We start from the raw sequence: 23,632 nt of genomic DNA on the forward strand, positions 1-23,632 counted from the left end.
AGAAGGAGAGAGCACAAGCAGGGGGAGTGGCAGAGAGAGAGGGAGAAGCAGGCTCCCTGCTGAGCAGGGACGTGGGGCTTGATTCCAGGACCCTGGGATCATGACCTGAGCTGAAGGCAGACGCCCAACCAACTGAGCCACTCAGGCGCCTCTCTGTTCCCTTTTAAACAAACAGCTTAAAATAATCATTTTATCCTGGTATAGACCTTGCCAGTGGGAAAATGTGCTAAAACTCTCGTATGCATAAGAATCACCTGAGGAACTTGCTAAAAAATACAGTTTCCTGGGCTCCAAGCCAGAATTCTGAGATAGTGGGTCTGAGCTAAGCCAAGGAGTCTGCATTCCACAGTTCCCCTGGGCAATCCGGCTGCAGGTGGGTTTTGGTGCACTTTTGGGAGGCACTGTCAAATGCAAATAGCACAGGTCTGGGGGAACTGGGTTCTTTCCGGTTTGGGTTGTCACTGTGTGGCCTTGGTCCAGCTGCCATTTCTCTCTGGGCGCGCCATGGTTTCCTTCGCTGCTCCATGAGGCCATTGGATGAAGTCAGTGGTTTTCACTTTTTTCCCCCAGTGCATGCAACCCTTTGCCAATGGAATCCTGTATGGAATGCCAGTGTGTGAAGTAGGTGAAGGCAGGCTAGGTGAAGCTTGAGGGGCCAAGTCCAGCCCCTGGGCCGCCCTGCAGTGGACCCCAAGGTCCCGCTGTGAAATGCTCAAGGAATCAGAAAGTCCTGTGCAGTTTCAATGGTTTCCAGGTGTTGCATGAGGAGCAACATGGCTTGGCTGCTTCACACAGATGGGTATCAAAGCAGGCCCGGGAGCCTGGTGCACTGTGTGGATAATGTAGTCTGGTCTTGAAGCATGAGCTACTTCTGTGCCACTCACCAACCCTGCATCGGGGACCATAACTTAGACTTGGTGTTTATAGAGAAATCTTCTCATGGCTTCTGGAGTTGTTCCCAACGGGGAGTAGATCACAGTGTCCTGAATTTCTCCCTTCTTGGAGCCCAAAGACAATCAACTCTTAATTATCTTCGTTAATGGAGAGGAAGCAAGGGTGTGAATAATCCAAAGTGATGGACATTCCAAAATAATGAATAATATTAAGTAACCTTCATTTTCAACTTCGGAATGCAGTTTGGTATTCACGTTTGAATATGGATGTGTTTGATGTTCTGGGAGTTTTTAATACTCAACAAAACAAAACCAAAGCCTGTGACGGAACTCCCTCCTGCTGCCGACTCGGCTGGGTGCAGAATGTCACCTCTGGTACTGGTTCCCAGCGAGAGGCGGGCCATATTCCACCCTCCCCAGCTCACTGTTTTTATGGCTCAACACCTTCCCTAGGTGGGGACAGGGATATTAGCTGATTTTGCCTTTAAAGGACTTCTATTCCCTTTGGGACTCATGCAAATAAGAGCAAAATAAGAAGCTGTGAAATGTTAACAGAGGACTTCATTAAGCAATCTTGGTGATAGAATTTGCCAGGAATGGGGACAATTTGCCAACAGATAATTGAGAGCTGACTATATATGTGTTCTAATTAAAAAAGTGATTCTTCTCACTGCCCTGGGATTCTGGGTCTCGTTCTTCGGGTTGGTTTAGGATATTAACCACAGCTAACTCTTGTATACACTTTATACTCCACAAAGAACTTCACATATGTTATCTTGCTTAATCTACCCTCATGACACCCCGTGGAGGAGGTTCTAATATCCGCTCTGATGTAGAGACTTGAATGCCAAGACTCACAGCAATAGTTAGCCCGGCGTCCCACAGCAAGTGTACACCTCCTAACCCAGCCCGCCGCCACCTCACCAGGCCACTTCTGTCACCACCTGACTGTGACCCTGGCAAGGGCTCAGATCATTTGCTCCAACCCTGAAAATGCAGCAGCAAACCAAACAAAAAATCAAACCCAACCAAACCAACTTGCCATTACTGTGCCAGTCTTTGATTGTTTGAGAGTGGAAATGTTGGTAAAGGAGAGATTTTGTGCTATGATCACCCTGAGAGAAAGGAGAGAGACTGTGCACGCTGCTGGGGAGCACCCAGGATGGGCTGAGTGCTTTTCTTAGCCTCTAGGAGGCTTACGCTGGGTCACTGAGCCCATCTCAGAAGATGGGCTGATGGCGGGAAGGATGGGACCGGCTCCTCAGGGGAGCTCCTTGGAAGCAGGGGTAACTCCAAGCTAACCATTGTCACATCAACAGTACTGAGAGATAGAGAGGATCTCTTCTATTTTATGGATTAGGAAACAGAAGCTCAGAGAGGTTAAGTAAGCCTGTCCAAGGTCACAGTGTGTGCTGAAGCTGGCAGACTCTAGTTCTGCGCCTTGGTTTACTCCATAGTACCCGGTAAGCACAGAGGGCATTTGAGCTCTGTGGTTTCCTCTTCAGAAAGCAGAGACTGACTACTGTGTCTTCCAGCTGCCCCCAGCTGTGCTCCAAAAACAGATATGAACTTGACAGGACATCTGCTTCTTGCCTTGGGCACAGGATCTGCCTCACCTGCAGACCACAATCAGCCAGAGAAACCTCTGACACTCCCAGGCACCCCTGGGGCTGAGATCAGGTCCATGAACAATAATTTAGGGCAAGAGCTGTCCACAGCTTGGCAGAAGCATGAGCATTCTTTATCTTACCCTGCTGCATCCCCATTCAGAAGCTTTTTGCAAAGCTCCCCCCCACCCCAATAGCCTTCATGCTCAGTCCCAGGCTGGGTGAATAATGAATTCCATTCTCTGCACAGCTGGGGTCTCGGGCCTTTGCGACAGCCACCCTAGTGGCCCAAAGAGGACCAGCTGGTGTCCAGGGAGAGACTTCTGCGGGGGCATGGGCCCCGGGGCTCAGGGGTGCGGTGGACATTGAGTGGGAGCTTTCTCCAGGCCCCATTCTGGCCCCGCCCCCAGGACAACTCTATTTCCCAGCCAGAGTGCCACTGGATGTGCTGATAGTTCCTCAAATAGAAGAGTTACTCCTGGCTTCACTGGAGGGAACAGAACAGTTTTCAAGCCTCCTCCCCTAAACGCAACAATATTTGGTAACACTTAGTGCCTTGGGGAGAGAATTCATGTCCGTAATTAGTTACTGTATATCACCGTTAGTACTCTGCTCAGGATTTACTGGGCAAATATCATTTAACTGCACAATAACTACAGGTCCTTGCTGCTTATTGGGTAATTTACTAAGGCTGGGGGAATGGGGCAGGAGGGACTCTGAATAGGAGGTATTGTAACCCCTTGAATCAAACTTTATGAGTTTGGGTTTGGCAGGGAGGTGGCTGTCAGTAGCCAGCTCTCATTGCTTTGTTTTGCAGAGTTGGCGGGCACACTGCTTCCTTTCCTTTATTTATTGCAGGAGAGGCCTGGGACTGGGGTCTGAGGCTGCCCCGAGCTATGGAGGGCCTTTTGGTAGAGAGGGTCTTTGGCTGAGCACAAAGGCACCCGGCAGGAAACCAGGCTTAGAGTCCTGGGGGCTCCATCCATCCTTCTGTGTACTCCCTCGCGGGTCCTCTTTTTGTATCTAGGCCAGTGGGTGGGGAGTACATACAGGGAACTGTCCTTGGTTGGCAGTATCAAGATAATCCTAAACCCTCTCTTCTCGCTCAAGTGCCATGTTGGTTGGGAAGCAGCCATTCCTGGACACTTGGCTGTAAGTCCCAGCCGTAATCTGCTTGAGCAAAGTCTGTCTTTGTTTGGCCACACACCATCTAAACTGCTCTAACCTATTTAGACCATGGAGAGGGGAAAAGACACAATAATGAAAAACTCAACGTGCAACATTGCCTTACGCAATCTAATAAATTACTTGGCACCCGGCTGCCAGCTCAGACTAAGCCCAATATTGCCTGCAGTAATTATTTGGATCAAATGCAGTTTATCTGCTTCATATTTGTGCTTCTGTGCTCAGTGGTAACTTATAAATGTCATTGTGGTGTTTATTTGTTATAATGAAACTTAATGGCATTGGAAGCCAGGAGCAGAGCTGGTGGGGCGGCAGGTTTAAAACAATCTCTTCATCTCTGGAGAAAGAAGGAGCCAAGATAACATGAAACTGCCCTGTAGGGAAGGCATTTGCAGAGATGGTTGTGTCCTCGTGCTGTGTGGTGGGCAGAGAGGGCCAGGGAAGGTTTGGCTGGGTTTAACCCCGGCACTGCCCCATCCGATGCCTCTGCTCCATCTTCTAAGGGTCTTACAGAGGTGGGAGGTGTTTGATCTTCACACCACCCGATGGGTGACCCAGATAAGAGATACAGGCTGTCCAGGGTCTTGGAGGCCAAAGTCCTGTTGGATGGGGGCTGGAAATGAGAACCCCCAGGGTGACGGTATTATGGAGGACAGACGATCAGACAGAGATCAGGAGGAGAGTGTGGGGACAGAAAACAAAGGGAGGGTATCCTGGAGAGCCAAAAGAGGGAACTGCAAGGTCTTCTCCTTTGGGTGAGGAAGCAGCTCTGGTGGTAGGTAGCACAAAGCGTGGACAGAACGGGGAAGAGCCGGTAGGAGTTGGAGGCAGGGTGCCCCACTGGCTCTGCAGAAGTACCATGGGTGAGGATGGGCCATTTAATGTAGAATAAAGGGTTTTGGTTTCTCACAGCTCTGGACTCTGCCATTTCCTAGCTATCTGGCTTGGGGCAAGTTATTTATCTTTCCCGAGTTTCATTTCCTTATGTGGAAAATGGGAGTAATAACAGAGACCTCTCAGGACAGTAGTGATGATTCCAGGAGGTGATGTGTATAAAATGATGCACATGGCGTTTGGCACACAGTAAATAATAAAGCATTGGCTGCGGCAGTGACTGGCACTTAGAAGATGTTCAATAAATGTCTGCTGAGCGAATAAATGAGTAATAACACTTCCCACCTGTGTGCATTACAAAGCCTTCTTCTAAACAGCTGGGCTTGGATTGAAACCTCACGGGCCGTGCAAAGCTGATCTTATCATCCCCTGTTTTCTAGTGTGGACATGGCTATGGTAACTTGCCTAGGGCTACTCAGCTGGTCTATGTGTGGGCATTGGCTCTTCTCCCGCCCAGGGCAGGACTATCTCCCCCAGTCACAGGGGACAGATAGCTCTTCATCTTTGCTGGGAGGCTGAGCTCTTCCCTCCTGACTGGCTGCCCTGCTCCCTAGAGCCTAATCACAGAGCCCGTGCTGACCTTCGTAGTTGAACCCCGTGGCAGAGATAAGCTGGGGCCTTTCTGTCCATTTCATCTTAATACTACAGTTAGTGTTTACTCATGAAATATTCATTTTCTCCCCTCAGCGACATGCTCATACAAGGCTCCTAACATCAAACATATGGATGAACATTATTAGTCATTGTTATCTCTCCCACTAGCTGGTCCCTTCCCCAGTACACCTCCTGTTTTGATCTCAGCAAAATGGGACTGAACTGAGGGTTTTAGCCTGGAACACTAATAATAATGCCTTGCATTTTATGGTACTTTATTCTTTCTCAAAGCGCCAGCACAACCATCATGCATTGTTTCTCTTTGCAACATATGCACAGAGGAAAGAGTGTTGGCGCCTCAAGTATACCCATTTTGCAGATGAGAAAACATAGGTCGAGAGAGAGAGATCAAGGTCAAGTTCACATACCTAGTCAGGAACTGAACTTTTTAAAAAAGACATTTATTTACTTATTTTTGTTTGACTTCTAATGCAGTGCTCTTTGGGAAACTGAATGTGTTTGTTTCATGTAAATAAATAACAGCACCATCTTATTTCTATTGTACTTTACAGTTTCTAAAGAGTCCGCCCGCCCTCTCCCCTGCTATTTTACTGGTCCTCACAGACAGGCTTGAGTTATTCTTATTTGACAAAACTCACACAAGTTGGTGGTGGATCTGGGCCTTAAACTATTATTTCTCAAAATGGATTCCAGGGAACATTAGTCTTAAAACATGTTTTGTAGTCAAATAAGTTGGGGAAACTCTGTGAACACTATACCCCTCTTGGTGGTTCACCATGCCCTTTGGCATATTAAAATCTCTGAGACGTTCTGTGGGACAGATCTGTTCAGTGAGGGCTAACCCAGCTTCTTCCCACTGTGTTTAACCATGGAGGCTGTATTTCACAGAAAACCTATTATCACGCTATAGAAATGCTCCTTCAGGGAAATGTGTATGCCTGGTCCCTCTTCCTCTTTCTGAAGCAATAGGCTTTAGAGCAGGGCTGGGAGAGAAGAGGCTGAAGATGGTAGAAAAAGCATGCTTATGAGGTCACCAGAACTGAGGTACCCCCTCCCCAGGATTCCTCTCCTCCTTCCTATACCCCCAGGGCAGTGAATTCTAGATAATTCTAGATAATTCACATATTAGGTGTAGTCAGTCCAGTCTATATCTGGGGCAGGATCAGAGGGGCACCTTGCTGGCTGACAGGGGGTCTGTGGGCAGCGCAAGGTGGGGAGGTGTGGGAGACAGTGGTTGGTGGCCGGTGGGGGGAGAAGTCTACAGAGATCCACAACAGAAGCTTGGTCATGTCTGCCCTTGATGGTAAAGGAGGGAGTCGCCACCCCCCATCTCCCAAACACACAAAGCTCCCCCAGACAGGGCAGAGATAAAGAGACCAGGGTCTGAGTCTTCGTTTTACCAGGTAATAGCTGGATGCCTTTAGGTAGATGACTTCATCTTTCTGAACCTCTTTACCCTCAAAATGGAGATAACATACCTACCTTGTGATGCGATGAAGACTACATGATGGCAGTGCATGAAAGTGCCTCCCTAGGCCTGAGTCTTTGCAGACTAGCCCCCCCCACCCTTCTCCTGATTTCTTGGAGTCCCCAGTATTACTCCAGTCAGAGCAAAGGGCTTGCTCCCCTCTGTGCTCCACCAACACGTCACCTCTACACTTCTGTAGCTCTCCCATCACCCTGCCTTCTATTTTCTTACGTGCCTGTCCTCCCACTGGACTCAAAATTCTCTGAGAGCTATAGCTGATGCTGTCAGTGGCACCCATCCCTCTCCGTATCCCGAGGCCTGACCACTTCAGTGCCTGAAGATCAGCTCCCGATCCCCGGGGTCTGCAACCTGATGTCTTTCTCTTGAGCCAAAGGTCACTCTGCCTCACAAAGAACAGGCCAAAAGTGCCAGAGCATTTATACACCACCCAAACAGGCCACAACCCATTCCTGCCAGGAGCTGGAAGACCCATACCCCACTCCTTGGGTGGTCTAAGTTTGAGGTGTGAATTCCATCTCCCTTCTCAGAGTTTCCCATTGGGATTGCAGTAGCAGGCTGGATGGTGTCCCCCTTGTGTCGGATGCCCTCTCTTTCCTGTGTCAATTCCCTGTCATCCTTCTGGCATTCCCTGGACCTTCCAGAGGGACCATGACATGCCAGACCTTGCTGAGGGTCGGCTTCTGGCAGAACCCGAGGGAAGAGGAGGGCATCCTCAATGTGTTGTTCATGTCCACGTCTCCCACTGCACCAGGCACGCAGTAGGCGCCTGATAAGTCTCTGAGTCGGACAGAAACCAACCATATGAATAGATGCAGGAGGAATGTGGTCCAGCAGGCTGGTCGAGGGCGGAGGCTCCCCCACCCCACCCCAGGAGCCCAGGGCAGAATGGCTGCTCCCTGCCTCTCTCCTCTGAGGCCCAACTCTCTCCTCTGCACCTGCTCTGGCTCACTCTGGTCAAAGCTCTGGGTGCAGAGGACCAGTGGTCAGCCTTCTCCTCCTTCCTCAGTGAGAGGAGAACAGCTTGGTATAGTGTTTGAGATCCTTTCATTAATAATGGTTGAGAAGTGCTGTTCTTTAGTATGAAGAATAGTGGTTATTCCCGGCACATTTGACTTGGAGGTGGGGAGTATTACATTGCTCTATTTATCCCACACTCTGTACGCAGTTACTGAAACTGTCACCGTGTCCTATATTCCATAAGCCATTATGTGTATTTCAAACCATTATATAAATGGACTTGATTTGGTACTTCTGAATGTCATTAAACTCCTCCCATACCAGTAACAACACAGTTTCCATAGAAACTAATACATTTGAGGAGGGAAGGCATAGGGAAGAAAGCAGATGGAACAGGAGGGAAAAATACGTCTGTCCGATTATTATTTCCAGAACGCAGGACCCAGTGATGTGACATGGGCCACTCTACAGAGATGGGCAAGCTCCTTCAAGTTTTTATTGACTCTCCTTTGATAAAAGCCGTGGATAATTCATCTCAGCCTGAACCTGCTCATTCCAGCACACAGCTCTAAAAACTTTATGGCACCGCAGGCCATTAAACACGCTCATTTATTCAGACTCCTTCATCCTGGGGAGGGGGTTGCGGGAGGGTCTCAGTGCTCAGTGATGAAGCTTTTGAGGCTCGCTGAGGATGGAGGCAGAGAGAAGAAAGGAGCTTCCTCAGGACACAGCAGGCATAGGGTGAGACCCCAGGATTCTGCCAGTGACTGTCACCTAAGTCCCTGGGTCCCATGGGCATCGGGGCAGTTAGACGATAAAGCTCTAGAGACGTGGGGTTGCAGGGGTGTTATATTTAAAACCCTTTTTGAGAGCCTGGCTGAGGAGCTGCCCATGGCCTTCGTAGATAGCAAGTTTTCTGTCTTTGGAGGGATGTAAGCATAGGTTGCAGTGGCTTCATAAAAACAGTTAGGAGGGCACTCCTGGGCACTACGCACTTGGCCCATGGTTGGACTGGATTCCCCTTATCTGCTCCCCTAGCTCCTGTGCATAGCGGGTTATAGCAATTATGACATCATATTTTAATGGCTGCGATATCCCTGGGGGCAGGGACTGTGTCACTACAGGTCAAAGGCCCACTAGCACCGTGCGAGGCACAGAGCAGGTACTGGATGCATGGTTGATGAGGAAGTGAGTACACAGCACCGCAGTACTCAAGAGTGTTTATGTGCATCCCTACGTGGTGCAGATATTGAGCCATCAGAAGTGGGTGTGGGCTAGATGGACTTTGGTCCCTTCTGGCCTTGAGAACCTTTGATGATATGGTTCTAAACCTGCTCTGACTATACCTGGGATTTGAATCTAGATTTCTCTGACTCCCAAGCTACAGTGCTTAACAATTAAGCATACTCCCCACAATGCTAAAAAGAGAAACAAAATCAAAACAACCACAAAATTAACTTGGTATGAAATATATCCAGTTTCCTCCCAGCGGAGGGCAAAAGTTCCTGAGGACAGAGCTGTGTCCAGCCTCCCTGAGGCTCCCATGCCTGGCACAGTGCTGGGCTCACAGGAGGTGATGCCTTTACTCTATATATGGCACGTCCATATCAAAGAACATATTCCCCTTGCTTTACTATTTGCTTCTTGTCTCTTTCAAAACATAGCCTCAACACATTTTTAGGGGGCAGACTTCACTGACTGACCCCCTCAATCCTGTCATTTCCAGACTTCAAGAACTTAGCATGGTGAAGAGGGAAGAGGACTGCCCCTTGGGTCAGAAGCCCGGGTTCGAGTCTTGGCTCTATTGCTCGCAGGCTGTGGTAATTGGGACAAGTCATATGACTGTCCCGAGTCTCAGTTTCCTCTTCCCCACATGATCCGTAAGGTTTCTTCTAGGGGTCCATGGTTCTCAGATCACCCAGTCCCAGCATCTTGGGAGCCACTGACCAGAGGCAGAGAAGGTCAATTTTCTTGCTCTTCTTTCAGTGTTTACCCTGTGCAAACATTATGCGAGGGTCCTGGGATACCATGCAGACCCAAAAGAGCTTGCAGACTGGCAGGGAAAGCAAGTGTTGGTTAAAAAAAATGGCAATAAGCACTTACATGTGCAGACTGAGCTAACAGGGACCAGTATAGACAAAGGCCCTGTGGCAGATGGGAGCATTCCTGTTTGAGGAGCTGAAAGGCGACTGATGTGTCTGGGGTACGGTATTAAGGGGACAAGATGAGGCCAAAGAGGTAGGTAGGAACCAGATCATGTAGAGCCTCATAAAACATGCCAGGGATTTGGGTATTTTTCCTAAAAGCAACATGAAGCCATTGAACTATTTTCAGGAAGACTGTGACATTATCAGATTTGCATTTTGAAATATTGCTCTGGCTGAAGTGTGGAAGATGAACTGGGAGGGAAGGCAAGGGCATGACCAGTTAGGGGGGCACTTCTGTAATCCAGTGAGGAAGAATAGGGGCGGGGACAAGGGCAGTGGCCGTGAGGTGGACAAGGTGGATGGATTCAAGAGATATCTGGGAGGCGACTTTTCTAGGTCTTGCTGAGGACTGGATACAGGTAGGAGAGAAAAGAAAGTTTAAAAAGGAGCTTGGCAGGGTCTGTGGCCAAGGCGCCCCCAGCCTGCCTTAGATAAGCAGGTTTCCCAGTAGGAATGGTGGCTGGCGAAATGGGGCCCGGGAAAGACTCCAGAATTCTCCATCAGATCGCGGAAGGAGAAAGGAAATGGTGGGTCCCCTGTTCCAAGACGCCAAGTGAATTAAATAACAATCAGAAAGTGCCCTGGAAATCCGCGTCTTGCCATAAATAATAAACAGGTCCGTTATACAAATAACCAGCTTTGCAGCCCCAGTGGAAGAAAACACATCAGTGAGAAAAATGAAATAAGGAAAAATGCACCCCAAAGCCCCAGCTAACAAAATGACAGTATTAGCTAATGTCCTGGGGACTCTTGCAGGCAGTGAAGGAATGTCTCTGGAAATTATAAGCCCTTAGCGAAAGCCAGCCTGTTACGGCTGCAGCAGTCAGAGAGGTAGGGGCTCACGGGTCATCGGACTCATTCTCTGCCACATCAGGTCCCTGCTGCCCCTCTGCTCTGATAAAAACCACAGCATGTCCCCTAGGTCTGCTCAACTCCCTCACTGCCCCCCAGGGGATAGCCGACATGGGCCTGAATTCACTCTTAGAGGGCAGACAGGAAAAAGAAACAGATCTGCCTTCTCAGTAAGGCTGTCAGTCAATTTCCTGGTATTGGTTCCTTTGGTGACCAAAGCATTTAAAATTAGGGGGTGAGTGGTGAGACTAGGGTGTGGGCCAGGTGTTGAAAGCCAAGATGGATTTTTTTTAAAGATTTTCCCATCCATTTATTTTAGAGACAGAGCTAGTGAGTGAGCAGGGGGAGGGGCAGAGGGAGAGGAAGAGAAATCCTCAAGCAGGCTCCCCACTGAGCGCGGAGCCCCTGAGACAGGGCTCCATCCCAGACCACGACCTGAGCCAAAATCAAGAGCCAGATGCCCAACTGACTGCACCACTCAAGTGCCCCGAGCCAAGATAGATTTTGGAATCATCCCATTTTAAAGGCTTACAGATGATCGTATCCAACATTATTTCAATTTCATACACGAGAAGGTTGACATCTGGATGTTCAGGGACTTGCCCAAGGTTACACAGCTGGCTCCTTACTTTTAGGTGCTCCTTGCACTACACTGATGGGGCACCTCTTTCTCTTATCAACTCTGTTAGGGGAGAGGCAAGGAACAGGGGGACGTTTTAGACTTATTTCTGTGGACTGGGGAACAGGGGTGCAGAAAGGACGGACAGACTCCATGCCATCACCCCAAGAAGTCCAGAGCTGCTGCAGGTACCTGGGTCCCCATCGTCCCAGAGCTCTGGCTCCTGCACACGGGTGAGAGGCGAGGACAGGCATCGTGGTGGAGGTGTGCTTGCAGAGTCTGGACTAGGAGGATGGTGCAGCCCAGCAGCTGTGGGGCATGGCATGCAAGAGCCAGTAGGGGGTCTGCCAGCTGTGGATCCCGTTTTCTCCTTTCTGGGCGCTCGAGCCCCTCCCCAGGAGGCCCAGAGGTCTCCAGTGAACAGAAGCTGCCTTGACTAATCACTTGCATTTGTTTCTTCTCGGGAAGATGAAAACCACAGTGCTGGCAGGCATTTCTGCTCTCCCTTCTCTGAGCTGTGCTTTGGAAGGTCCGGAAAAGCTGCCGCCCCTCCAGATGTGTGGCCTGAGAGGGCACCCCTGTGCGCAGGCGCACCTCAGCCTCAGAAAGCTGCCAGGAAGGGAGGCCAGGGCTGTGTTGCCTCCTTCTCCTCCATTCAACATCCTGTTCCTCATTCCCCTTCTCAGCAGTCCTAGGGGCTAACAGAATTTTCTGGTTCCTGAGAAATGATCTTCCCTGGCCTTCCCTTCCCTTCCCAATCACTCCCATGTGATTTTCTCCCACGCCACTGGGAGCCTTCTGTGTTCAGTCTCCTCTTCCCTCAACCCCTGCCACTTGCTCTGCATTTGCTCTGTAAACCAAACCATGCTGAAGTGTTACCGGCTTCCCTTCTGTTCATGGTCTGAACTTCCTCTTTCAGAATTCCAAGAGCACTGGACTGACCGGATGTCAGGAGCCCTGGAATGTGGTCCTGGCTCTTCCGGCAACTTCCTACTGACCTGAGGCAAGTCATTCATGGAACCTGGGCCTCCCTGAGTTGGCGGGTTGCACTATAACTGCTAGGGTTGTTGAAGTTCTAACCTGGGGGCAGGCAGAGCCGCTCACCAGACACCATGTGAGAGCTTGTGAGTAAGATCAGCCCCGGGCAGGCAATATGCATTGAGAAGGTGAATGGTTCTGGGATCTCCAGGAAAACTGGGTAATTGAGAAGAGCTAGGAAAAGGGAAGGGAATATAGGGATGTGTGTTTGGGGGCGGTGGGTGGGTAGGATGAGGAAACAGTGGAAACAGTTCCCCTGGCAGGTCTGGTGGGATGTACCTGTTTGGAGATGCCCTGAGAATGTGGCCCAGCAGTAGATGGGGTGAGGAAGGAGAGCTGGTGTGGAAAGGAGGGAGACCCACTTGTGGGGGCCTCCCCTCTGCTAACCTGCTTGGGCCCCGGCCTCCAGGAAGGCACTAGTGTCCCAGAATAGGAAGAGAGGCTGAGAGGTAAGGCTTCAGGAATAGCTGGAGATGGGGACACTCATTGTGTGCAATGCTCCACGTCGGTTTGCGCTGCCTGATGGTTCTTTCCCAAGACCCATCTTGCACCTGCGGATGGCTTTGTGCATTCCCTCTGTTGTCACTAGGAGCACTAATAATTATGTAAATTAAAATTGACTGACTACTCCTTATGTGTGAGACACCAGGCTCAGGCCCAAGGATAGGCGAGGAAAGCAGGGAGCAGCGTTTTTGCCTTCCTGATGGGACAGTCTGATCAATGATCACAGTTAAAGTAAGTGCCACAAAATAAATCAGCTGGTTGCCGCAATAGTTCATCATGGTGCGGGAAGAGGGATGTCCAATTCAGGTAAGGCGGCTGGGCAGGATTTCTTCGTGGAGTGACAGTAACACGGAGGCGTACCTGTGTGTTTTAATTGTGAGCTCCTCGAGGGCAGGGATTAGGTCTTTTTTACTTGGAAAGCTCCAGTGCTTAGAATACTGTCTGGCATTTATTATGAAAATTGGGATTATTTTTATGGTAGGTATTCAATGAACTTTTGATGAATAAATAAATGATTTCCTTCCAGCAGTTCCTACTTAAAGCACCGTGTACTTAATCACATGAAGACAATTATGTCAAACACGCCTGATACACTTATGCCTGATCTGTCTTTTTCTTCCTCTCTCGTCTGCCCTTCATTGATTTTTGTTTGTGTCTCCATTTAAGGCCTCAAATGTGTTGAGTCCAAATAGGAGAACACACACACACACACACACACATATTACCCACCACCTCTATTCCTGCAAATGCTGCCGATTCTATCCGAGAAGCTATTAAGCAATCCCGAATAGAGCAAACCTCTCATTGACTATCACATGCCTCCTTAAACAACCTTTGAATAGTGCTTTCTTTTTATTGCTTTGTGAAGTTTAACAGCACCAATTGTGATTACTCTAGCTTATGATAAACCCCAGATCTATAAAAGTCCTGTTCATTCATTATTTTTCTCTTGCTCCTTCTTCAGCTGTTATTTGTTTATTTATTTTTGGGATGTAGCAAGGAGCAGGGGGCGGGAGGAGGAAGAGGGAAATAAAAATATGCCAAATTAACAGGGAAACGGATGAAATAGGGGACAACTTCTCCCTGAGTGACAGACACCCTATTAGATACTGTTAAACAGAACAAATATGCCTTAATACAGAACAAGTAGGTCTTTTATATTTATTCTAAATTGGAAATATAATGATTACCATCTTATCTTTAATGGAAGAAGCAGCTAATTGTTCCAATATCTCACTAATTCCAGCATCTGGGAGAAAATTATTTTTTACTATTTTACCAATTGTTCAATTTATACCTAGGTGTATAGTGCAGCGTGGACAGAGATTTCTGTTTCTTGATCTATATCATGGCTGCTATTCCAGTTCAATTATTAATATGTGGAAGTTATAATTATTTTGAGTATTGGTACAAGATAATTATAAACCATAAAACAGCTCCCCATGCTCACTGATGCCTTTTCTTAACTGCAGACGTGCTGGAGTTTGGGCTTGTGAGTTTTAGAGAGAGCAACACATGTATAATGTGGCACTTGGGGTCGCAAGACTGGCTGGAGTGGGGACAGAGGATCCTTCCCCCCCGGCAGGTCCTTTCGGTTCTCCTCCTGTGCCTTCCACCCTCCAGAGCCAAAGCCAACCCACCATATGCATCTCTCCTTCTGCCCCACTGTCTCACCTGCCTCCTATCTGGTCTCCTGTTTTCTAGTTGAGGTTTGTAACTCATCATCTATGGTGGTTTAGCTTGCTTGCCACCCCTTCATCTCCTTGTTTACCCAGCAGCAGCTCCTGGGTGTGTGGTTGTGTGCATGTGCATGAATCTGTGTTGGGGCAGTTGGGAGCGGTGAGAGCCAGCCACATGCAAAGAGGGAGGTAGGGGTGGGGAGTTAGCTGCTCTGTTACCCCTTGGCTATGGCCATTGCCTCGATTCCCTCCCTCTTTCTGAATACCTTGCTTTATTACTAATGAGTCTACCCTAGGGAGAGGATTTTGGCAAGGGGTAAGGCACCTGGGATCACTCATTCTTAACCAAGTCAACCATAGTCAATTGAAAGGAATAACACATTGGTGTGGATTGCATGTGTATGGAGAAGGGGCTCAGAGAGAAAGGGCATTGTTTTGGTATCTTCCCATTTTAACAACAACAACAAAAAAAACTTTAAAATGCCATCTTAGCTTAGTTGTGGTAGAAAGTAAAGCTAACTGTCTTCAGAAGTAATCAGATCCTGGTCTTGGTTCCAAGTCCTCCTATAGTCGCCTTCCGACTCCCTTCCTTCCCTCTTTACTTAAACAATATCTACTCCCTACTTAATATTAAATTTCTTTTTCCTACCATTTTCTTAAACCCTGGGTCAGTATTAGCATTATAACTTTCTGCTATGGCAAATGCATCAAGACCCCATTTCTATGTTAAAGCCCCTAATACCCGACGTGACTATATTTCAAGATGGGGCCTTTACAAAAGTAATGAAGGTTAAAGGAGGTCATAAGGGTGGAGCCCTGATCTGATAGGATGAGTGTCCTTATAGGAAGAGACACCAGAGAGCTTGTTCTCTCTCTCTGTGTCAGGTTAGGACACGGGGAGAAGGAAGAGACCGTCTCACCAGAACCTGACCATGCTGGTACCTTGATCTTAGACTTCCCATCTTTAGAACTGTGAGAAAATAAAGTTCTGTTGTTTGAGCCATGCAGTCTGAGGTATTTTGTTATGGCAGCCTGCGCTAATATATCCCTCCCCTGGCCACTTGTGAAAGGTTGGTTAGAATGGGGGTGTTAAATCGTGTTCATCAGCCTTGTGATAGGATTCTTTTTAGGCCCCAGGATATGGAGTCAGTATCCTTCTACTGCGGTCAGACACTTGGAGCTTGAGGTTGCAAATCCAGCCCAGTTCCTGACTTGTTGGCTTCCCCAATCCCCGTGAACCTCATTTTCAGCTTCTCTAACGAGCAATGCCAGCAAGAGAATGTGTCTATTCAGTACCACGGACAGAGGTACCCTGTCAATTCCCACAAATTAGAAGTTACTGCCTAGCCCTCTCACACAGGTGGTGCTGGGAAGGGTGGAGGCAGGCTGAGCAAGAGACAAGTCAGGGAGGAAGACCATCTGGCAGGATGCAGACAGTGCAGCCCCTAACCCTGGCTGTGCTCAGCTAGGGGGCTCCTGCAAATGAGAAGTGCCTTCTCGAGGCTACAGCCTTCTCACACAGATGGGCTGCAAAATGAAGGAGGGGCTACTCCTTGCACTGAGTTGTGCTGGCCTGACTCTTGTCAAGTTGTCACCCTGATGGGTGCTGGCCACAAACCTATAGCTGGCAAGGTATTAGGTCTGGGGAGCCTGTGGGGGTACTGGTGTCACTGACTGTGGGTTAGGAGAAGAGTCAGCTGAGGAGCAATGGGAAGAGGGCATCAGAACTTTGGTGTAACTTTGGGGATAGCAGTGGTACAGGTGAGCTGCCTCCTCCATGCCTGGAATGGGAATGAGGGTACAGGGGCTCTGGGCCTTGGGAGGGGAGGGGCCTGGCTCATGGCAAGCTGGTGGAGAGCCAGAGCTTCATTTGTCTGACTTTAATGAATAAATGGCATCCCCAGCCATTGTTTATCTGCTTTTGAATCCTGACAAACAGTCTGTGGCATCTGATGAAGAGGGTTATTAGCTGCACGGAGACAGATGGTTGGGGACGAGGGGATTGGCTCTTTATTATAGCAGGCCCACAAGTGACAGCACTCTGTTTACTTCCCAGCCTCCATATCAATGTCAGTACCTTCCTGTCACCTCCTGTGACCCGGTCAAGCCTCAGAGGAAAGACCCCAAGCAAGAGGAAGGCAGAATGGCCTATGAGTAAGATGGAGAGGTAGGGCCAGTGGAGTTGGAAAAGGGGGTAGATTTCCCATTGTAAATTCTTTGAAAATAAAAACTCTGCCCATTCTTCAGGATTTTCCCAAGTGCCTTTTAAGGGGCTGTTTATTCAATAGGCATTCAAAAAATGTGAATGACTGAAGAGAAAGAGAGAGAGGTCTGGATTAAAAAAGATAATAGAAGGAGATTTAATTGTGCTGGGTGAGTGGTTGGGGAACAAAGGTAGGGAAGAGAGAGGAAAAGAAATAGAGGACACAAAGGGTTAGGAAGATAGCATGAGGAAAAGTGCTTACGAATCAGCATACTGTGTTTCATGCATTAGCTACTCTTCCCCATGTTTCTAGATAAAGAGCTTCATGGAAATCAAATGGCTCTGTCCACTGTTCCAGGTTCTTCTTCCTGGTACCAGAGTTGCAGGGCATAGCTTCCACCCTCCACATTACCCGCAAGAGAGTGGGCAGGTTCTCACTGACCTTCATTCATTCTCCGAAACTTGTCTTTGGCCATGTAGCCCAGCACCAGACAGCATCCTCTCCTCTGGAGGCCCAGCTCTGGAAGAAAAGCACAGGTGAGTGAGCTGGGAATGGATCAGGTGTCAGGGAAGGCCCCTTCGCAGTGGGTATGAAGTTGCTGCTCTCATAAACAGGGCTACTTATGTAACATTTACATAGCACTTGCTATGATCTGGGCATCCTATTAAGCCGGTAATTCCTCATTTGAGTCTCACAATAACCCTATGAGGTGCATACCAGTATTATCTCCATTTTATATCATCCCCATTTGCAGATGTATTAAGTAGGCAGTCTTAGATGGAAGAGCTAGCTGATGGCAAACCAGGAATTTGAATCTAGGCAGTATGGCTCCAGAGTCCACGCTCCTAACCACTACTCTATAGGTTAATGAGGCTCTATAGATCCCAGGCTTGGGGACTATATCCACCTCATGCTGGGACTGTGGTCAGGCCTGCCAAAGGAGAGGCAGCGTCCAGCTAGTGGTGTCCAGGATGGAGCAATGCAACCAGACACAGAGCAGGGTGGTTCAGAGGAATGAAGAAGTGGTTGGGTGAATTTGGGAGAAGACACAGGGGTGGAGGTAGAGGAGTCTACTTTTTGGGAGAGAGTGAGTTTCTGGGTCTGGGGATTCCTGGACATTCTCATATTCAGGCACAAGGCGGTGCCGTCCTCAAGTGTGTATGAGGGCTGGACTCGAGTGTGGAGCACAGAGGTTGGGATGGCTAAGAGACACAAGGTATAGATTCTGGTCCCACAAGACTTTGACACAATTGGAAAAGCAAGGCGGAACAACAATTCTAGGTAGTAAATGCAAGAGACTTTTTTTTTCTCCCACGGTATTTGATAAATGGGTGCCCCTTGTACTTGGGTGTCAGGCTGGAGTTATGTTTGACTCACAAGAAGGCAAGAGGTCCTCGCCAGTATTTATCCTCTAATCCTGGTTTGTCTTAAGCACCTTGTGGGTTTCAAAGCCATTCTACACCAAATTCCTCTTCTGACCCCCCACAGCACCCCCCTGAGTTCGGCAGACATGTTATTGCTCTTCATGCTCTGCAGATGAGAAATCCCAAGTTCAAAGATGCTAAGTGACTTCCCAGGATTATTTTAGACTCCCTGCCCCCACCCCTTTGCTTAGGACTCATACAAACTCGACAGCTGCCATGGTGAATGGACAAGGGGTAAGATTTCTGGAAGAGGGCATGTGACTGCACCTCCTCTCGGGGCTTGCCACGCTTTCTGGGCACCCAGGGGCTCCCTCCATGGGTCCCGCAGGGAAGGAAGGTCCCACTGAGTGGTGCATCACAGCAACTCCTCCCTTGACACTGGTGTTTCTCAGAGCCCTGGCCGGTTAGCAGCTATGCTGTTGGAGCTTAGACAGGGTGAGCTCATTTCCCCTCCCTACCTCTCTGTCCACCTCTTGTCACCCAGGTTCTACCCTCCATGGATTGCAGGATGAAAGGGCCCGTGAAAGACAGATAAGTCAAGCTTAGGGGCTCTTGCCCTAGAGAAAAACAAAGTGTGGCGGGTAGGTGGCAGAATGCCATGGCCTTGGGTGGTTGCTAGCTTTGATCTCCCGATTCTTTAAAGGGGTTTATTAACTATCAGTAAAGAGCAGAGAAGCAGATCTGAGCGTGCCTTTCCCAAAGGCGCTCACTTCTCTTCCATCCTCTCCAAGCACGCTCATCTGAAGGCACAGCCAAGCCAACCTCACTTCAAACAGCTTTACATCTCGTGCGCTCAAATTGACGATGTTAAGTTCCCTCATGCAAGGCCTTGGCCCTTTCTTCAAGGGCTCCTGCTCTGTTGAGGGCCCTGTGGATCAAAGTCCCTTTGATGTTTACTTACTATATTTGTGGATTCTTTCTAACAACCACCTTCAAGAGGCAGGAATGCAGCCTGCCAGGAGGGGGCCTGCGGAAGTACAAGCTGTGAGGAGGCGCCCCCAGCTCCCGCGAACAATAGCCTCTTGCCTGAGGCTCTGAGACTATAGAGAAGCCTCAACATGCTGACAACAGGCCGAGTTAACCAGCCCATTATAATCGCAGGAGCATTGTTCATCGCCGGAACCATACAACTGCTGACGGTTCTTATTATATTTTCCATTGACTTCTTATGCCCATCTAAAGCACATCAGCAGGGACTCCTAATGAGAAAAGGAACTGGGGTTCCTGCATCGAGTCCAGGGAAGCACGGGGGCGGGGGAGGGGAGCACAAGATGCTGGACGGATTTAGGCCAAAATCCTGTTGATTTTGCTAGACCCCCCCCTCCCCCAAGCTCCCGGGGAAACGGAGGGGGCATAATTCTCCTAGACATTTAGAAAGTGGGGTCAACCTGTTGACTCCAGATCATCTGTGTTGGCTGCCTCTGCCACTCCAACTCAACCCATCCTATGTCACATAATGGGTTGCCCCCAGGGTGGCTGCCCGAGGAAAGAGGCCATATGTACAGTCATTATAAGTAAGAGTCTCACTGACCATGTTTGATTTTTGCAAATGAGCAGGAAAAGAATTTTTTAGAAACCTGATTAATAAAAGAAATGGAGGATGAGCAATTTCTTAACGTGTTTGGCTTATTTAATTTGACACGTGTGGGTTAGTCTTATTTAGGCAGCTGTATTATGAGGCGCTAACAAGCACACTGCAGAAATGTATTGAGTGAGAGTGCTCTCCGACTGAGTCCTTACTGAGAAGTGGGGAGAAGCCACTGGGATCTTGGCAAGAATGAGCAGGTTGGAGAATTAGTGAAGTGAGAATTAGACATCTATGCGCATATGGAAATTTGGGATGTTCTTCGAAGAGATTTGCAGAGCTAAATTAGAAGTCACTGGGTCTGCATGAGGAAACAGGCCAGGGGGGCTGAAGTGGGGGAGGGGAGGAGACTGTGGAAGCCCAGGTGGGGAGGCGGTGTGTTGTCAAAGGCACTGAGCGGGAGGTCACCACTATGTCTTGGGGCGTCTCTACCCCACCAGACTAACCAGGTTCCTAGGGGAGAGATGATAGAATGTGACACAAAGAATAGGGATCTTTCCCTTTGTGAGCCAGACAGCACCAGGCTGTCACCGTCCTTGTCACAAGGCACTGGGACTGAAGGTGGAGTCAGATCACAGATGCCCATTTTAACAGCAAGATATCAGGGTCTTCTCCACGGTGACCTTGGGGCTGCAGACTTTGGCTGAGCACTTATCAGTAGCAGAACCACCGGACGCACCAAAGGTGTCCATGGAAAATGATGAACGTGAATCGAGTCATCCTGGATTAAAAGGAAAGTTCACAGCAAAGAAGTCCAGGGTCACGGGCAGATGGGGTGGGGAGGGCACTGTCTGACGAGAGCAAAGGTTTAAGAAATCCTACTGTGCAAGGAAACATTTATGGGGAAAGCGCATGTTTCTTGGGGAGAGGGTACGCACCCTAGGAACTCCTAGCCTCTAGACTCTGAGCAACAGAAGGGTTGGGATTGTGCTGTTTTCAGCTCTAAGTCCCTGGTCCCGAGCACAGTGCCTGGCACCTGGCAGGAGCTCAGGGACAGTCTTCTGATTCAATGAGAGGGCCAACCACAGACTCTTGGGTAATGACCCGCTCTCCCCTCCCCTAGGTCAGAATCAAATCAGGTGGGCTGAGACGTCGCACAACGGAGTAAGTTAGGTGAGGGTGGTTGCCGAGTGAATGAAAGTTGTAATTCATTGGAAGAGAAGTCTAGGAAATGTGAGATTTCCTCTGGGAGGAATAAAAAGGGATGACTTTATAAATGGAACCGTTTTCCTTCAGTTTCACAGGGTGAAGATGGGACTTTTTCTAGCCTTAGGATTTCTTTATTCTTAGTAGTAATAACAATGATACAGTGCTATTACTTCACATTTGCAGGACTCTTGGTTTTTCACGATACTGTCATATTCACTACCTTATTAGAGGCTCACAGTAGCTCCGTGAAGTAGGTGAGGAAGAATGGTCTATTTCCTCCATTTTGGTTTCAGAGACCGAGGCTCAGAGAAGTAGAAGGACAGTTCAAGGCCAAAGCACTAGCTGATAATAGTGCCCACGCTAGAATCCAGGTCTGATTTCTAGCTTAGCTCTCAGAGTAAGGTCTGGGGTCCCAGGGCTGTCGATGCTATGAATCAAGACAATAGAGGACACAGGTCGGCGGTCCTGGCTGGGCCCGTGTTCTGGGTTGGACTATGTCTCTCCCACCAATTCACATGTAGAAGTACCACGGGATGTGACTTTGTTTGAAGATCAGGACTTGACAGAGATAATCAAGTTAAAACGGCCATTAGGGGGGCCCGAAGCCAATGGGACTGGTGTCCTCATAAAAAGGGGAAATTTGGAGGCAGACACACACATAGAGAGGGAGGGTGCCATATGAACACGAAGACAGCCGTCTACAAGCCAAGAGAGAGGCCTGGAACAGATTCTTCTCTCACAGATCTCAGAAGGAAACTACAGACCAGACTTGAATCTTATAAAGATCATTTTAGCACTGTGCAGATGACGGATGGGCGGGGGTAAGCCCAGACAAGTGAGCGCAGTTTTTCAATGCCTGCCATCCTCCTGGTGACCCATGCTGGACTGACATCTGCTCTCTGTCCCCTCTTTCTGAAGACAGCCTGAGATCAGAGAGCAAGGGCAAGGACCCTGAGCTTCCTCAGTGGGACATTCAGAGCCTCTATCCCCTGCCACCTTGACGCAGGAGAGTGGTGGAGGGGCTGCAAATAGCTCACCAGATGGTTCCTGAGACCATATGGAGAAGGCGTCAGCTGGACCTGGCTGGAGTCACAGCGAAGCCATGTGTGTTTCAATACAATCGGTCCTGGCTGGAGCCTGGCTCCAGCACATGAGAGTGAGGGACGCTCAGGGCTTCTCTGCGCTTGAATGTTCTCACTTATAAAATGTGGATATGGAGAGTAAGACCCTCTGCTCGTGGTTAATATGAAAATCAGAGGCACTTGGTGAAGGGTGCCCAGGATCCAGTAGCTGATAAGGGCGAGCGCAAGAAACAGAAACAAAATATCAGATTGGGAGTTAGGGACTGTCAGATTCATCCTCCCCCTTCTTTAAAGGGAAGACTCATCCAAGGTGATACAACGAACTTCGGGGTGGCATTCTCTGGAGGCTAGCTTGATAGCCACAAGCCGAGGGGCTGGAAGAGGAAGCGAGTCAGGAAGGCCAACCAGGTGGGTGTAGCAGCAAGGCGAAGGTGCCAGGGATGGAGAGAAAGTGATGAATCTGAAAGACATTCTGGGGAAGAGACAATGGGCTGAGTGACAGAGTGGCTCAAGCAGAGGAAGGGGGCAGATGACCACAGTGGATTTAGTCGGGCAGAACAGGAGAAGGGTAGTGTCTGTGTCAGAAGTAACTGACCAAGGCAGTCAGTTCGGGCATGGGGTGATAAAGGTGCATTTTTGGACTTCTTGTGTTTGAGGTGATGGGGTTCCCAGGTGAAGGGGTCCGGGATGGTGACATGAGCAGGAGTTGAGATCTGAAGAAATACATTTGTAATCAGCCTTACTGATCTTGGAGCGCAGATGTCTTGGTCTGTAGACCACTTCGTTATGTAATGAATGACATAAAAAGCAGTGGGATAGGATGGGTAGACTCTGCCATAGTGTTATTACCAGCCCTGCACAACCAGCGCACAACCAGCCCATCGAGACCCTACCATGTACCAGACACAAACATGGAAGGCCAGCTTCCCTTCACAATGAGATCATAGTCCAGTTGACTCTGCAAGGCATATACTTGGGAAGAGGAGAACAAAAATCAAACACAATAGTGCAGGAAAACAAAAGGTCATGAGTAGCACGCGAGTTATTTCCACATGCATGGCCATAGTTGTTGTAGGAGCTCCAAGGAGGAAAAGGAGTTGCGGGTCTTGGGGTGGTCCTCCCCCAGGACCCTGAAGGCTGGAGACTTCTCTGGGGGATCTGCCTTTGTTGGGTGTCCACTCTGATGGCCTGACTCATGGGCGATGGGCCATCAAAAGCCCCTTTGCCAGGATGCCTGGCCCATCACAGGATGCCAGAGTGTCACGTTTGGAAAGTTCTCACCTTGATTCTGCTAAACTCCTGTTTTCTGCTTTAATTCTGTTTCATCCTGTTTGCCGCATTATAGTTCACATCCCAGGCAGTAACGATGCCCATAAATCATGCAGAGATCATAGTTTTCTGATCAACCTCTCTAGTAAAGAGGCCTGAAGAGAGGAATAGCAAAGGTTTATTAATCCTGACTAGTGTCTGGCTCTGGCCCTCCAGGACAAGTAATAAATGTTTAATAGCCCAATGATACCTGTTTCATAATTTTTGATTCTCATTGCTTGCTAACTCTAAGTTTATTAAAGAACCATAAACTTTACATTGTTGTAAAGACATAATGGTTATTTCATTATCTATTTGAGTTAATTATATTAGAACTAAGT

The 23,632-nt window shown here is 48.8% G+C and overlaps 1 protein-coding gene across 4 annotated transcripts in view; it reads right to left on the reverse strand.

The window, feature by feature from the left end:
- Window positions 1–23,632, reverse strand: part of KIRREL3 (kirre like nephrin family adhesion molecule 3) — a 541,225-nt gene that overhangs the window by 106,536 nt on the left and 411,057 nt on the right. For all 4 annotated transcript variants that reach the window (XM_073903960.1, XM_073903961.1, XM_073903959.1 and 1 more), the window contains exon 3: window positions 17,185–17,262. In XM_073903960.1, the coding sequence (XP_073760061.1) occupies window positions 17,185–17,262 (78 nt within the window). The remainder of the gene's footprint in view (window positions 1–17,184; window positions 17,263–23,632) is intronic.

Source organism: Callorhinus ursinus, unplaced genomic scaffold, assembly GCF_003265705.2.
Source record: "Callorhinus ursinus isolate GAN/ISIS: 27379988/994484 unplaced genomic scaffold, GSC_fseal_2.0 scaffold19, whole genome shotgun sequence".
In the NCBI taxonomy this organism is placed as follows: domain Eukaryota; kingdom Metazoa; phylum Chordata; class Mammalia; order Carnivora; family Otariidae; genus Callorhinus; species Callorhinus ursinus.